At 39.2% G+C, this 17,150-nt stretch overlaps 1 protein-coding gene across 1 annotated transcript; it reads right to left on the minus strand.

The window, feature by feature from the left end:
• Positions 1-252: 252 nt before the first annotated feature.
• GHSR (growth hormone secretagogue receptor) lies at positions 253-8,311 on the minus strand. The gene is made up of 2 exons (XM_001363145.4): positions 7,311-8,311; positions 253-3,420 (listed from the first exon to the last, which is right to left on the minus strand). Exons 1-2 carry the CDS (start codon positions 8,092-8,094, stop codon positions 3,116-3,118), a joined length of 1,089 nt encoding a protein of 362 aa, XP_001363182.2. The 5' UTR covers positions 8,095-8,311; the 3' UTR covers positions 253-3,115.
• Between the last annotated feature and the right edge of the window lie 8,839 nt (positions 8,312-17,150).

A 17,150-nucleotide genomic window follows, 5' to 3' on the forward strand; every position in this document is an offset into this window, starting at 1 on the left:
AAGACCATGCTTATGCCAGAAGTTGTAGACAAGGCAGATTCATTTGTGTATCTACATAACCCTAGTGTGAATGATGCCTCTATTCTATATTTTGAGCTTTCTTTGAGTGATATTCATAACAAGAAAATTGTAGAGCAATGATGCTATGTGGCCATTTGTCATGTATTAGGAGTGGGATTTAGGGACAGACTTTCCATGTGTGGAAATCCAGTATCCATTTTTTACTTCGACAACTTTATATAACTCTAAACATTTTTTCCAGTATAAATTTATTCTTTCCAAAAATCTCTTTACAATGGATTTTGATAGAGACAAATTACAAAACAGCCTAAAAAGATAAACAAAACCCCCACCATAAATCCGAAAGCAGTCCAAAATCAGTCTTTAATTCTCCAAAATAACTTCAAACAGTTCCCTGTTTCCAGTTAATGAAATACCATCTCTGTTGAATCCCATAATCTCACTGTGCAAATAATTCAGTACCCTGTGTGTAAAACAGGCCAGGTATATACAACACACACATACGAAGTAGTCTGAGACAAGATAGGACAAAACATACACCCAAAATATTAATATTCAGCCAGGTGGCCAGTTACTTTGAAAATCTTTTAAATCCAATAAAACAATAAGTGACAGATTTGTTGCTTTCCAAATCATGAATTGTTGAAAAGGCATCTTTGTCTTTGTAGAATCAATAGCTCAGACTTTAGGAAGCTAAGCTTTAATCCAAAGGATGCTACATGGCACTTGAGATTCCACTTGGCTTGAGGACTTGTTATACCTTTCTAAAACAAGTGCTCTTAATCGTTTTGTGACATGGACATCTTTGGCCATCCAGTGGCACTTAGACCATCAGCCAATGGACCTCAGATTCATATTTTTAAGTGCACATAATTAAATTTATAAGAATTACAAAGTAGACCAGTTATATTGAAATATAGCTATCAACATATATATGTAATATATATTTTTTAACATTCACAGATCCCAAGTAACAAAATTCTGTTCTAAAAGGACTAATGGACTCTCAGGAATTAACTGAGTCTTCAATTTGCAAAAGTTACAAGTTTAAAATAGTTGTCAGCTAACTGATGGTTCCTTCCCAACTCCATGCTGGACTTTTAAAACATTCTCTACAAAGATGTAGCCTTCATGGGATATTTTCAGGACACCAAAGCAACTTGTGAATCCAGAAGTGTAAATAGAACAATCTGTCATTTCAATGGGAAGATGGATCTAAATATGGAATTGATCTGCCAATTCTGTCAGATCTGATGGCCTGAGGAACAAATAGTATATGATGGTTTTTATATCATACAGCATTAGGAAAAGGATGGTGATCACACCACTGATTTCACTGAGCTAGAACAAACTCTTTTACTAATGTAGATTGGCATCTTCTCTGCCACTTAGAGTCTAGGTGAGAAGCCTAAAGCAGCGAAAATTAGGTAGCTAACCGAGGGTCACAGACTCAGTACGTGTATCAGAGGTGGGATGTGACCACAATCTTCTTGGCCGCAAGGCCAGTTCTCTGTTCACTAATCTATGCTCTCTCTCATACATCATTCAGGATTAGGGAAAAAATAATTTTTGACTGACCAGCACATAATATAAAGACTCCAAAAAGCATGTTTTTTTTTAAGCCCTTACCTTCCATCTTAGAATCAATACTGCTTATTGGTTCTAAGGCAGAAGACCAATAAGAGCTAGGCAATGGGGGTCTAGTGACTTGCCCAGGGTCACACAGCTAAGAAAAGAAGTGTCCAAGGTCCAATTTGAACCTAGGATCATCCCATCTCTAGGCAAGGCTCTCAATCTACTGAGCCACCTAGCTACCTCCCCTCAATGTTGTTAGAAAGGTACGACTTGGAACATTTGAAAATATACGCAGATATAAACATAAAGAAGGGTAATAGAAATCCATTTAAATTTGTTTCAGGTTTTATATATTTTGTTGGCTGTGGAAAGATAAAAACAGTGGGATACAACCATTGGACCCCAGACTTAGAGATGAAAAGGACCTCAAAGGTCCAACTCCATCATGCTACAGATGAGGAAACTCAGGTCAAGTGACTTGACCAAGATCACATAGCAAAGCAACAAAGGATATAGATATTTTGAGACCAATAGAGACTATCTGGGAAAAACCCAAGTCAATAATTTTTAGAATTTAGTAGATTTTGTATTCATTCAAATAAAAAAAAAATCTTCTCTAATTTTCTGAGATTTCTATCTCGATGGTGTAATTCATTTGTGAATTTCCACAGGGTCAGTTTCATCAGAGGCATCCTGACTTTGGGGTTCATTTGGGAGCTTTATGAGTCCCCATGTACAAACCTCACCCACAGCCTCTGTTTGATTGTTAAGCTGAATAAGGCATTTGCAAATGCTTTCCAGTTTCATTGATTGACTTTCAGTGAAGATAATTAAATACCACAAAAATAATAAAGTATCTTAAATGCTCAGAGTGTCTCTTCTCCCATATGTAAGAATAGGTTTCCCAAAAAATGAGAGTGGGGAGATGATTCACAGAATTCATCACAGACTATCAGATCACAGTATGCTGGCTATGTAATGAAAAATGGCTCCATAAAACGTTAATCATAAGGCATTTTAACCAAGGTAAAATTTGTGTTTTCCATATATTCAGGACTACATGGAGATGATTGGTTTTGAACACCTATATTTATATTTATCACTAAAATGCCTTTTCCCTGAATATTTTTCATCATCATGAGAAAGCACATCTAATTTCACATTTAGCCACTCAAAACAAAGTAGCATGAGAGCTTTTCTCTGCTCTGACCCATTCGGAGGTTTCATTCTTCTTTCTCTGGTTCAACACCAATGTGTGAATAGAAAATCACAGGTAGTGCACACAGCAGAAATGTTAGACAAGAGCCCTGATGAGTGGTTCAATCAAGCCAAATTTTTCATGCAACAAAAACGTCACCTTTTTTCCTAGTCTTTTCCCCATTCCCATGAATCTCAGATGGCAAAAGGACGAACTCTTCTAGGGTCACTCCCTACCTTCTCCCAAACCTTTCTTTGAACATCTTACCATTATGGCTTTCATATTAGAGTTGTTACTGTTTTGCTCATAAATCTATCTTGATCATGTATTGATACTCAATTCTGTCCATGCCCGAGAACTGTCATCTTTCAGAGTGGACAGCTTCCTCTGCGAGAACTGGCGGAGTCCCCAGAGCCTGAGGACAGCCACACGGTATTTCTTGGACATGATATTGTAAAGTATAGGGTTGATGGCTGCGCTGAGGTAGAAGAGGACGAAGGAGAACAGGTTGCAATACTGGCTGATCACCGCAATCTCCAAAGAACCAGGCTCAAAGGATTTGGAGAATAAGTAGCGTCCCACATGAAATGGCAGCCAACAGAGGATGAAAGCAAACACCACCATGGCTAAAAGGAAGAGCAGAGAAACTTTGGGTGAGAGCAAGCTTGAATCATGTTCTGCTAAAAAAAAAGAAAGAAAGATTCCATTTCCTTTGAAAGCCTTGTGGCAGGAGGGTGTGATTCATCTCAGACAAAGGGCCAAATGTTTTCCCCTGTTTTCTTTTCCTAGGGTTTAATGAGAGCTATTTCTAAATACACGACTAATCCAGCTATTTGGACCAAGGCAACCAATAGGTTCTGAGTAACAATTATCTCCTGGAGAGGCAGCCAGGTATAGCCAATGGTGTGATGAACCAAGAGTCGGAAAGACCTACTCTCAAATGATATTTCATGGAATCATATATTTGAGGCTAGAAAGGTCATCTAGTCCTACCCCCTCACTTTACAACTGAAGAAATCAAGACCCAGAGAGCCTCAAGTGATGTAGCTAAGCTCACACAGGTATAATTGAAACCCTCTGAAATTATGAGTTGCATGACCATGGATAAGTCATTTAAGTTTATTTTCTTATTGGGAAAATGATGGGAATTGATGCATGAAGTACATACCTCATTGGGGTTTTGTGACACTCAAATGAGATAGTGTTTATGAGATATTTTGCAAATATTATCTGGATTGAGAACTGGAAGGATGTTAAAGGTCATCTGGTCTAGTCTCCTCATTTACATGTGAAGAAACTGAGGCCCAGAAATGATAAATTACTAGCGCAAAGTCACACAAGTGGTAAATGAATCAGAATTCAAGTCTATGCCCTCTCATTCCAAATCCAATAGTCTTCCCACCATAGTGTCAATATTAGGTTTTAATCTTATTTTATGGTTAAGGTAACTGGATATTTGGGGAGATGACTAGGAAATCCATTTTGAAAATTCCATTTTTGGTAAGTGTAGATATGGATGACACTGTGTCAACTTCCTTCAAGATTCTTCTGTATGGTGGGGCACCTGGGTAGCTCAGTGGATTGAGAGCCAGGCCTAGAGACGAGAGGTCCTAGGTTCAAATCTGGCCTCAGCCACTTCCCAGCTGTGTGACCCTGGGCAAGTCACTTGACCCCCATTGCCTAGCCCTTACCACTCTTCTGCCTTGGAGCCAATACTCAGTCTTGACTCCAAGATGGAAGGTAAGGGTTTAAAAAAAAAAAAAAGATTCTTCTGTATGAAACTTACTGATGCCCCAAGTACTAGCATCCTCCTTTCCAAATTATCTTGATTTCAAGTTCTTTTTGTTCTTTTGTTTGTTTATTTGCACTTTTTCTCCAAATGTTTATCTATCTACTTGTTGTCTCCTCCATCAGAATGAAGGCACCTTGCAGGTAGGGATAATTTTATTCTTTGTACATGTATCTCCAACACCTAGCACAATACCCAGCAAATAGAAATCTATCGATAAGTACTTGTTAGTTAATTGGTAATTATAATATCAGGGTTAATGTTATAAAGAGGGGGACAATCTTTAAGTTGAAAAACTACTTTTTAACACTAAAAATTCCTGAAGAAAAATGTCATTAGCTTCTTTTTTAATTCATTACATCAATACATTACATGTAATTAATACATTATAGAAGTAATGTCAACTTCTAAACAAAGTAAAATGATTTTTCTAAACCCAACGAAAGCAACATGGAAAAATTCTGTGTTGAAAGGTTGCTTTTAAATCTTTGTTTGCTGGGCTACTTGACCCTCTATTTTTATTGGCCAAAGAGGGGGGGGGAGCTTCCCAGAACACTGAGAAAAGGGGTATATTTTGGTTGAGACACTAATGAGATGATGGTTTAAAAAATTAAATGCAGAACTAGACCACAGACCATTCGGATTAGAAGAATTTCATTTTCTAGATGGTCCCAGAGATGACTAAAATGAAGGAGATTCAGACCTAGGTCTTCTGATCTCCAGTTGTGCTCAGATTCCCACTGAAATCAATTGACTAATTCCAGAAACAACAAAGGACCTTGCTATATTATGAACACAATGAAGACAATCAGTGCTCTATGGACCACCTTTTGAGAACCTTTGAGATCTGGATGATGAACATCTCGGGCATTCTTGTGGAAGGCTTTAATCCCTTTGATTTCCAGAAATCCAGAAATTCTTAAAATTAGAAAAGGACAGAAGATCATGGGTGTGCTGATTGGACCTGATATGTCCTTCATATAGTGAATTCCCCTACTATTTTCTCTGCAATTTATAATATTAGAGAGTTGACCAGAGCGCCCAATAGGTTGAATAAATTGCCTGGGGTCACATAGTCTAATATATGTAAGAAGTGAGATTTGAACCCCCAGTATTCTTGATTCTAAAGCCAGTTACTGCCACATATTCTCCTATTCAGAGTTTCTATAAATTTTAGATACAAAACCATTATTTGTTCTGCTACAAATGTTATTAAATATGTAAAAACATGAATATAAATATTTTCTAGTATGTTAAAGTTTACCTCTAAAGGGACAGCTAGATGGCTCAGGTAGGTAGAGAGCCAGGCCTGGGGAAGAGAGATCCTGGGTTCAAATCCAGCCCCAGACACTTTCTATTTGTGTGACCCTGGACAAGTCACATAACTCCAGTTACCTAGTACTTACCATTCTTCTGCCTTGGGGCTGATATCACTTCTAACACAGAAGGTAAGGGTTTAAAAAAATTACCACTAAGTTTAAATGGGCAGATTCTATTTTTGATAGAATTGAGAGCACAACCTCTAGCAGTTAAACTACAGATAAAATGTGGATTTGAAGGTATTTTTAGTAGATCCAAATTTATTGAGCCCTGACTTTTTTCATAGTTCTGAGTTCTAATTTACTATCAAACATGGTTGTGAGGTTATCTGTAGAGAATAAATTCTCTTTAATTTTGTTTGCTTATAAAATTAACTGAAATTAACCCTCACCTTTAAACTAAAGTGTACTAATTCTCACTTCCCATTGAACCTATGATGATTTACTGAAGAACAATTTGGGAAGGAATAATTAGGGATACTGGTTCTTTTGTGTAAATTTCCTTGATCAAACTGGGGCACTTTCTTCCCAGTAACAGTTCAGATTCAAAAGAATTGAACTGGACAGATGGAGAACTTTTTAAAGTAAGAGAAAGTCTACAGCTGGCATTTAGGTTGTGTTCCAGCAGTCAAGTAAAACAAAAATTGTTGCACTTATTCAAATAATGCAAGAGGGAGGAAGATGACATAGAAGCAAAAATTGATTCCTCCCCCCCACAACTGTTTACTTGCATTGTGCATGCTAATATTGTATGTGGGCCAGAGAAGCACTCAGTTCTTTGCTACAATATTTTTAAGGATATTCTATTTTCTAAAATTTAATCAGTTACCTGCAAATCAGAGAATGGGAAAGGAAGGGAAGCTGTTTCATCTCCCCCTAAACATAAACACAATAATGTTCTGCTCTCTGACATATGTTGGTTTCAAAGCAAACTTAATTTCTAGGGTTTCTCTCCTGAGGAAATGCAGAGACATAACATTTGATGTTTGGGGTTCTTGGAGAGACATGATGTTTCTAAATACTTTTTGGAGACAGGGAAGGAGAGCAGAGAGAAGAAAGGAAGAGAGACAGAGATAGAGAAGGAAAAGAGACAGCAAAAGATGAAAGAGAGAGGAGAGATAAAGAGGGAAAAAGAGAGACGGGGAGAGGAGTGGAGAGGATAAGAGGAGAGAAAGAGGGGGAGAAAGAGGGAGAAAAGTAGGTAAAGAGAATAAAAGGAAAGGAAAGGAAAAGACAAAGAGGAGAGAAAAGAAGAGAAGGAAAGATAAGGTAAGAGAGTGGAGAGGTAGAAAAAAGGAATAGAGAAAGGGAGAGGAGAGAGACAGAGGGAGAAGGAGACAGACATAGTGAGAGACAGAGACAGAGAGAAAGAGAAAGATGGAGAAGGAGAAAAGTCAGAATCTCATACCTAACATTTTTACAGTTTGTTTGTGGTTGTTATCCCGGAGAGAAGCACTCAGTCCCATGTCCTCTCTCTTCCTTCTCCACAGTTTTCTCCCAATGAGGCTGTAAAGCACAGTCAGACAAAACACAGGCAGAAAGAAGAATATGCTGGAGATCCAGACCATGATGGTAAGCAGTCCCGACTGGATGGCAAACTCGGTGGGCCTGCATTCGTTGGTGTCCATGGGGTTGGTGCCATTTTCGTGCTCCACTCCCACTAGGACGAAGATGGGGCCAGCGCTGAAGAAGGACACGGCCCAGATGACCAGGATGACCAGCTTCACCTTGCCCTTGGTGATGACAACCTTAGCCCTGAGGGGAAAGCAGATGGCGAAGTACCTCTCGATGCTGAGTGCAGTGATGTTGAGGATGGTGGAGTAGGTACAGCTCTCGCTGATGAACTGGAAGAGTTTGCAGAGAAAGTCCCCGAAGTTCCAGGGCCGGTACTGCCAGAGGCGAAAGAGGTCCAGGGGCATGCAGAGGAAGATCAGCAGGTCGGACAGCGCCATGCTGGACAGGTAGAGGTTGGTGGTGGTCCGCATGTCCCGGAATCGAGACACCACCAGCATGGTCATGAGGTTGCCCGAGATGCCAATGAAAAAGAGAGCGATGCAGGTGACCGTCACCCCGGTGAGCAGAGATCCGGGGAAGGGGGGAAGCTGGTTCACCCAGGAGCTGTTGAAAGACTCGTCCATGTAGTCCAGGCTGAAGTTGGACTCGCTCTCCAGGCTCGGGGTCTCGTTCCACATCCTGCTTCTGGAGGGCTCGCCGAGAGTCTTCGCTGGGACACTGAGCGCGGCTGGGCTGAAGATGCTCCGTGCCAGGTGAGATGCTGCTGACTGGCTGGCTGGCTGGGCGTCCTTCCTGCCTCGGGCGTTCCCGCTCCTTCCCGCGCCCCACCAGGACTAGGAGGGAATCGCAGCGCAGAGGCGGAGGGCTGACTTCAAAAAGCTGCTGGGAAGCTATGAGGAGGCAGGAGGGGGGAGAAGGGGAAAAGAGGGAAAGGGGAATAGGAGGGGACAGAGAGAGAGAGAGAGAGAAGAGAGAGAGAGAGAGAGAGAGAGAGAGAGAGAGAGAGAGAGAGAGAGAGAGAGAGAGAGAGAGAGAGAGAGAGAGAGAGAGAGAGAGAGAGAGAGAGAGCACACTGAAGAAAGGGGAAATAAGAATAAGAGAGAGGAGGAAGGCGAGGGGAGAGAAGAAGAGAGAAGAGCGAGCTCCAGTGCCTTGTCCTGGGTAGCTGAAGTCACCCTTTCACACTGCACCCTCCTCCTCCACGCTCCTCCCTCTCTGCTCTCCACTGCCTGGATGTTGCTTTACACTCTGGTCTATCTGCAGGGGTAATGAGCTATGGGTCCTGGTTCCACACCCTTAGAAATGAGAAGGGATCATGTATTTTGTACCTCTGGCTATCCAAAGAGGCTTCCTGGTCTAGCTCCCCAACAAGCTGCATCCCAGTCCCTATGGGTTCCAAAGGACCCTAGGCAAGTATCCTTTGCAAGTGTCCCTCCCAGGCACCACAGTACAAGAAGCAGGGTGATGTAGCCTAGGCTATAAGGCTGCTCCTAACTGGGATTCATACCACTCCTTTGCACTGGAAAAAATGAGGCTAATAACCACAAATAAGTCTCTTCAAATAAATTCTCTGAGACTCAGTTTCCTCATCTGTAAAATGAAGGACTTGGGCTAACTGCTCCCTAAAGGCTCTTCAGTTGTAGATCTTGGAGCCCAAAAATTTACTCCTTATATTTTGAAGGGAAGCACCATAGGTTAATGCCTAAGGAGTCTGGAGAAGTCAGGAGAGAGGCAGAAAGGAGAGATGGTAAGCAGTAGAAACATTGGGAGAGTCAGAAATCACCAAAACAGTTAATTCAGAAATGGAGGAGACTTGGGAGGTCATCAACTCCATTTAATAGAAGGAACTTGGGCCCAGAGACTATTAAGACGTTTATCCAAGGTCACACAATTAATACTCCACAAAGCCAAGAGGAAAACCCAGGTCTTCGGACCCCACACCCAAGACTCTTTATCATCAACCTGGATTGTTCACAAGAACTTCTGAGTCTGCCTGATGAATAGAGAGGCTGTCCTGGAACTCAGCCTTTTAAAGCACAAATCCTGAAATGACTGAAATCCAATCTCCTGGAGATTGCACTCATACAGATGTTGAAAGGGAGAAGATGTGGGAGAGAGAAGCCAAAGACTGAGGGAGTAAGGGAATACCTAGAAAGAGTGAAATCCTGGGGAGGCCAATGAATTTGAATTGAAAACAGCTGACTTTGAATCCTGACTCAACCTGCTTTATACTGGACAAGTGATTCTCAGTTTCTCACCTATAAAATGAAGGAAGATGATCTCAAGATGGAAAAGTGGTAAAGAAGTGTGGTTCAGTAGAGAAGGGATTAGGTTGAGGGCCACTAAAATTGTAAAGCAAAACAAAATGAAATAAAATAAAAAGAGAGGTCATCACTTCAGTGGGGACAGCATGACACTGAGAAGAGAAATGAAGAGAGGAGCACAGAATGTAAGACAGATGATGGAGGAGGCTGCAGGAGATCTGAACATTTCTCCCTTTAAAAAGAAGTCAGACTAACAAAACTTTGTCTCCTTTAAAAGCCTATCCCTTAAGATCACCTACAAGTTGCTCAAGGGATTTCTGGAGCAGGAGACCAGTAAGAGAGGGAGCTGAGATGTTGAAATGAGACCATATTTCCCTCCCACCAAATTATTATTAGACCTAAGATAAAGACAATTTTTGGTGCAGTATAGGAGGCATCTAGGTGACTCAGTGGACAGTGCACTGGACCTAGAATCAGAAATTTGAAATCAGGTTCCAAATCCACCCTCAGACACTTACTAGCTGTGTGACCTTGGGCAAGTCACTTAACCTTTTTGCTTTCATCCACTGGAGAAGAAAGTGGCAAACCATCCAGTATCTTTGTGAAGAAAACCCCATGGACAGCATGGTCAATAGAGTCATGAAGACTGAACAATGACAAAAGACAGAGAGAGCAAACAGATATATTTATCCAAGCAAATAGGAAAGAGAAGCTGGGGAGAATTATTCCCTAATTCATACACACACACACACACACACACACACACACACACACACACACACACACACACACACACACACACATGCTATCCCAATATAAGCAGGTTAGGTTAAAGGATAAAATAAAATCTGAGTTAGATAAAGGAGAGAAAGCCTAGGTTGGCTGATCCATCACAGAATTTTTGATCTAGAAGAGATTTCAAAGGCCAACCATATCTGAACAGGAGTGATCTCCTTAAAGATGACCAACAAGGGGAAATCTACTCCCTCTGGAGCCATTCTATTCCACTTTTGGACAGCTCTACTTACACTGAAGTCTCTGAAACCAAATCTAAACTGGCTTCTTCATAACTTCCACCCTTTGTTCCTCATTCTGCCCTCTAAGATCAAGTTCAATTCTTCTTTATACCATAGCCTTTCATAGACTTTATGCTTTGATTATCATGTTTCCCTTGAGTTCTCATCTCCTTGTTTCTACTGTCATCCTAGAGCATGAACTTGAAGCCCTTCACTAAGATGGTTGCTCTCCTTTGGACACTCCAGTTCACCAATGTCCTTCCTAAGACATGACACGCAGAACTAAGCATCATACACCACATGAGGTCCAACCATGGCAGAAGATAGCAAAGCTATGGTTTTCTTTTTCCTTGCTGTTATGATGTTTATTCATAAAATCCAAAATCTCATTCTTAGTTCTTGGCCACTGCATTACATAGTTGACTCTTTGAGCTTGTAGTCTACTATGAACCCCAGTTTTCAGATATAGTTCTACTTCGTGTATTAAGTGGATCTAGTTAAACCAAACATAAGACTTTAAATTTATCCCTATTAAATTCACTTTTATTAGATTATATGTTTTCTAGACCAGAGTTATCAACCTCCCTCAGGCTGCAAAACCCCCTAAAAGAACCAGATTAAAATATAATTGAGAATTTGTATGTATGTATGTAATTAATTTGTATGTTACATTAAAATTCTCAGGTATCTCCCCCCCCTCTCATCCTCACAGTAGATAAGTCATCATTTAACAAAAAAGAGATATGTGTATATAAAGCTATATCTTACTTATTTCTGTTTATCAGTTCTTTCCTTTAAAAAGTGAAAATATACTACTGTATAATAAATATAATATATGATATATAATATGCATCTATAATATAATATAATAGATAATGTTAATTTATAGTTTTACAAGTCAACAAACAACAGAAATTTCCACTTGGGTTTAACTCCATAATTCTAGTTTGTCAAGATGTTTTTGGTTCCTATTTCTGTTACCCCATTTATTCCCTCTCCCTTCTCTATTAATGTCATTTGTAAATTTAGTAAGCTTGTTAAAATAGTCCATTACATGCATGTAGAAAAAATTTTTAGCTATAAGAAGATCATTGGATATCAATTTTGCTTCCAGTTCTTTACTCTAGTAAAACGTATTTCTGTGAATATTTTATTTTAGAAGATATCTTTCTTTCCATCTTTGATCACCTTACGGTATATGTCTTGCTGTGGCATCTTTTAAAGGCTGTAGACATTTTAATCATTCTCTTTGCATAATCGAAATGACTTTCCAGAATAGTTGAACCATTGGTTGGGCCAACTCACCAACCAACTTAGATACCAATAGTGTATTTGTGTGCCTATATTTCTGAAGCCCTATCGACATTGGCTATTTCTATGTTTTGTCATCTTTTCAGTGGCACAGCACCTTCTTGATAAAAAGCATTGTTGATTATTTGTGACCCTCCTTTCCATTTCTAGATATCCACAAATCATCACTTTATGATCAAATTCTAGAAGTTTCCCTACAACTGAAGTCAAAATTTTCTGGACTGATTCTACCTAAAGTCAATAAAATACAGAATCTGGACTAGAATTACAAGAGAAACTTAGACCACAGATCATTTAACAAAAAGAATTTAATATCATGGAGAGGATATTTAATGCAGCATTGGTGGCAAGGAATGTATCTCCTCTCACCTCCATAGGAAGAGGGGGGCCAGTCAGGAAGTGTGTTGACTTTCAATGCAGAAAGGAGTCCATTAAGCCTTATGGATCTTAGTCTTTTTTTTAAGGACTTGGATGACCAGAAAATAACAGCAATGAGTCAGACTTTAGTTCCTTGGACAAATTCTCTTGAATGGTTTGCTTATTTTTGTTTAAGAGAGAAACTACCCTTACCTACATAAAGTAGCTGTTTTACCGACCAAACTCTTTAATTTTTTGAAACAATTGGCTTTCTACTATCCTGTGTTACCTCTCATGTTCCCCCAAATCTCTCAATAGCTCAGTAAACACATATTTCTGCACCCAACAATGTGTAGCATACTCTCTGGTCCCTTGCTCAGGGATCCAAGATACTCTGAAGTATTTGTGGATATTTCTTTTTCCCCACTGCCCTCAACTCAAGCTCTTCCTGGCTACATTTCTTCCCCATTTGCTACAGGAGAGTGACTAGCACTCTGGGTCCATTTAACCATTTAATATTGGTTTGCTTCTCCAAAAAAAAAAAAAAACATTTACTTCAAAGATAGAGCAAAGGATGAACAATATAAACATTTCCCCCCAATAGCTCTGAGGCTTATTCCTTCTAAAATAAAAATCTCTCTCTGAGAGAGTAGAATCAAAATTGAATTCATTTCCTACATAGTATTTGTCCCATCCAGTTCATATCCAAATGTGGCTCAACTGATGGATGGTACCAAAGGCCACTCCCAAAGTTCTTTGAGGTATCCATGGCAACAATGATTGGCTGGATTCAAACTCCTGAATTCCAGGGGCTCATTTTCCTTTGGGTGGCAATTCTATTCCCTGAATCTAAAATGAAAAAGAGAATAAAAGGCCAAGGGAGACCTATTTCTTAGAGTCCACATGTCCTCAGGGGGCAAAGGTCCCAAGTCCTTTCCCCTTATAGCTTAGTCTCTTACCAGACACTTAAGTAAAGAAATGATCATGTTTCCTCAGGCTTGAGTGCTATACAGTCAAAGATGAGAGTGGAATCTGACAGGTCTTTTCTGAAAATGTGAATAATTCTGGCTCTACTGCCAAAGTGAAAAAGGCTCCTGCTAGCCTTGGAGCCAAACACTTGGAACGAGCTGGAGGGTATCTATGCATGCTCTGTGCTCTCTTCAAGATACTTTGCCTTTATGTTGTCTCCCAGCTTCATTCACATAGACAGATGCCATCAGAGAAAGATAATGGGAGTTTGTTCTTATACTGTGCTTCCATTACAAATATATTCCATCTGGGGGACATGATTAGAGTTCAGTAAGAGCAGTCAATGTTCTCTTATAATCTATTTATCTTAAATATTAGCTCCTTGGGTCGCCATTTTGATTGAGTCCCTTTCAGTTCAAAAGTCATTCTCCACTGCAGGGAAAACAAGCAAATAACAAGGAAATATTCTGTCTTCTCTCTATTGTTGGATACCACCAACCATCCTCTCCCTCTCTCCAAACATTAATGCTGTACCTTCTTTGAACCTCTTTTTTTCTTGCTAGCTGCATTCTAAGGCTAGCACTCATAACACTGTGCAAACAGAATCAAGCCATAATGTTGTATTTGTCCTCTATTACCTTCCTTTGCTACCAATATTCTTTTTAAAATCTCATTTGGGTGAGCCCCATGTGGATCCATATCAATCTCAGATAATTCCCATTTTTCTCCTTATCAAAATTGTTTCTGTGTACTCTGAATTTCATTAAATATAGTTCTTCAACCCTCCTTCACTAACATCAATCAACAAACAATTATTAAATGCCTACTGTGTGCCAGACATTGTTCTAAATGATAAGGTTGAAAAAACAAGAAAGAAAGGGGGCAGCTGGGCAGCTGGGTAGCTCACTGGTCCTAGCTGTGTGACCCTGGGTAAGTCACTTGACCCCCATTGCCTAGCCCTTATCACTCTTCTGCCTTGGAACCAATACACAGTACTGACTCCAAGATGGAAGGTAAGGGTTAAAAGAAAAACAAACAAACCAAGAAGGAAGCACTACCTCTTCTCCAGTGCTTGAATCTTTTTCAGAGTGACAGTTTATATGCATATAATTCCTTCAGAAGTTGAGTCTACAAGATCCAACCTAACCTGCCTTTGAAACTTTTCAAATCTGCTCTCTCAAACTCTGCTGTGCATGCTAGACTATTCCTGACTCTCCTTCTATTACAAACTTGAGGAAGGAGCAGTCATTTTCCCCAAGGGTTCCCATCATTTCCACTCAAACAACAAACAGTTCTTCTATGTTGGTGAGAATTGAATTCAGAATAAAATGGCCCCTTATTGGTTCTTACACTGTTTGAGGGACAAAATTATCATTAAGGCAGATTAAGAAGTGATTAGCTGCTCTGTTTTTTGACTCAGAGTAGCAGCAAATGTCTCAATAACTAACGTTCCCAATCAGAGCTTATGATAATATGGTGGGCTTGGGATCTGTTTTCCCAAGTTCCTTACTTATTTCTTCCTACTGTCCTGGTGGTCTGTAGAACACGTCTTCTCTGCCTACTAGCCTGGAGATTCCTTGAGGACAGGAACTGAGCTTTATTCATCTTTGTATCTCCAGAGTCTAACACTGAGCCTTACATATAATATTTTCTAAAAACTCAAGCATGAAAGAGATAGCATGGAAAATTCACTAATGAGCTTCATCCTTTTAAAAAGTAAAATACAGAATTTCTTCTATTGTCCCTCTGCATATTTGCATATAGTGTGTATATTTCCTTAAATGAATAGCTTTAGGAATTAGCTTCTTCCAGAAAATTAGAATTTCATCTTGCATATATTTCCATACAAGCTATGCCTTCAAGGCCCTCCAAGTTGCATTGACTAGTGTCAATGTCAGTTTCCTAAAATGAGGATAGAAAGATGATATTGTTTCTAAGCCAAATGCAAAACTCATTTAAAAGCTTTCCATTTGCATATCTAAAGAGCATTTCCTAATTTTCAAATGAAAAACAATGGCATATGTAAACTAACCTGAAAAATTGATTTATTCACATAATTAAAACCTTCATCTTTATGCACTGATTGTAAGAGTAAGTGTTCAATTCACTGACAGTGTACTAATTCGCTTTTTTAAAGCCCCATCTTAAAATCTCTTTTACTAATGTAGCTTGAAATTGTGCTATAATCCCTCTGGAGAGCAAAACTGTCCACAGGAATTTAGGGGGAAATCTTAATGTTTTCCAGGAAGATTATTTTTATTCCACACTTCCAAATAGATGTGGCATTTTCAAGTTGAAATATATGATACTAATTCATCTGCATAACCCCACACATTCATACATATTAAAATGATATCTTTTTAAAAGAAAAATGTCTACATATTCACTGAAAGTAACAAAATAGAATAAGCCCATTTAAAAATATTTACCAGGAAGGGATTTTTTAAAATGTCTTTCATTGTTTATAAAGATGGTTAATTGATCATTCCGGCTATATCTTATTTACTTAAAAAAAAAAAAAAACCCTGTGTGACCCTGGGCAAGTCACTTAACCCCCATTGCCTAGCCCTTACCACTCTTCTGCCTTGGAGCCAATACACAGTGTTGACTCCAAGATGGAAGGTAAGGGTTTAAAAAAAAAAAAACCCTTCACCTTTCTGTCTTAGAATTAATACTGTGTATTGTATCTGAAGTCATATTTGAACCCAGGACTTCCTGACTCCAGCCCTGGTTCACTATCCACTGAGCCACCTAGTTGCCCCATTTATTTTCCTTTATCACAAAATCACTTTTTGGGGTATCAGATCTCATAACTAACTAAGCATTGCTAGTCCAAGATAAAATTCAATTCAGATGGGTAAGATTGGGGAGAGAAAGAGACCTGGGGGCTGCTGACAAAGGAGCCAGAGACCACCATTATGGGCGCTGATCCTAAGTGCCTGGCATGATGAGGACAGCTCCCCATCAAAGGTGCAGGATTCCAGAAATCCAACATGGTCACGTATACCAGACAAGGGATGAGCGTAGGGAGGCCCTGGGAGAGAGACATGATGGTAGCCTGGGAGACTTCACAGCCTGAAGCTAGATGAAGAAGGTTGTGAGGGCTGTACTCAACTGAGAACTGTATGAAGAAAGCCCCAACCCCAATCTCACATCCCAAATATCAGCACCCTTGGCCAAAGCCCCAGCTACCCTATGTTAGTCACAAGTCTGATTATTATCTTGTTAAGAATGCAATTATAAGCTATACACAGGTTTTCTAAAGAGAGGGAGGCAAAGCAAGTTGGGGAAAAGAAGCGATATAGCATTGACTCTACTGAGACTAGTACAAGATAACAAAGTACAGGGTCAATGTTTCTAGACTCTAGAGCCACTTATACCCCTCAAGAATATAAATTCCAAACTTCAGGGCATCTTCAGGGACATTTTAGGGAGAAAAATGCAAGAAAGAAGAAAAGGCATAAAACAAAATCCAACAAACTTTCATTTAATTTTTTTCTTTTTTAAAATTTAACAAATACCCAAAAAAGAATGTTTCCATAATAAAAAATAGAGAAAGAAAATATATATGAAATTGTGAAGTCTATTATATATACTTTATATTTTAAAAAATATAATAAAGAAAACATACTAGTTTCAAAGTTGTCCTGTATTTGTATTTCCATGCACTTTCCTTCCTTTTTTGTACATATGTACAAATATATACTTTCTTTGTTCTCTTTGACATGTATTATTTTTATAGTTTGTTATAAATTCTTTATTTTTTATATATTATTTTCCCCCAATTACATATAAAAAACTTTTTAACATTTAAAA

This window comes from Monodelphis domestica, chromosome 8 (genome assembly GCF_027887165.1).
Source record: "Monodelphis domestica isolate mMonDom1 chromosome 8, mMonDom1.pri, whole genome shotgun sequence".
Taxonomy (NCBI): Eukaryota; Metazoa; Chordata; class Mammalia; order Didelphimorphia; family Didelphidae; genus Monodelphis; species Monodelphis domestica.

Excerpts from the sequence above, each read along its gene's own strand:
- GHSR (XM_001363145.4), bottom strand. The coding sequence starts at position 8,094 with ATGTGGAACGAGACCCCGAGCCTGGAGAGCGAGTCCAACTTCAGCCTG. Across the intron at positions 3,421-7,310 it reads ACAAACTGTAAAAATGTTAG|CCATGGTGGTGTTTGCTTTC; the intron begins GTATGAGATTCT and ends TCTTCCTTTTAG.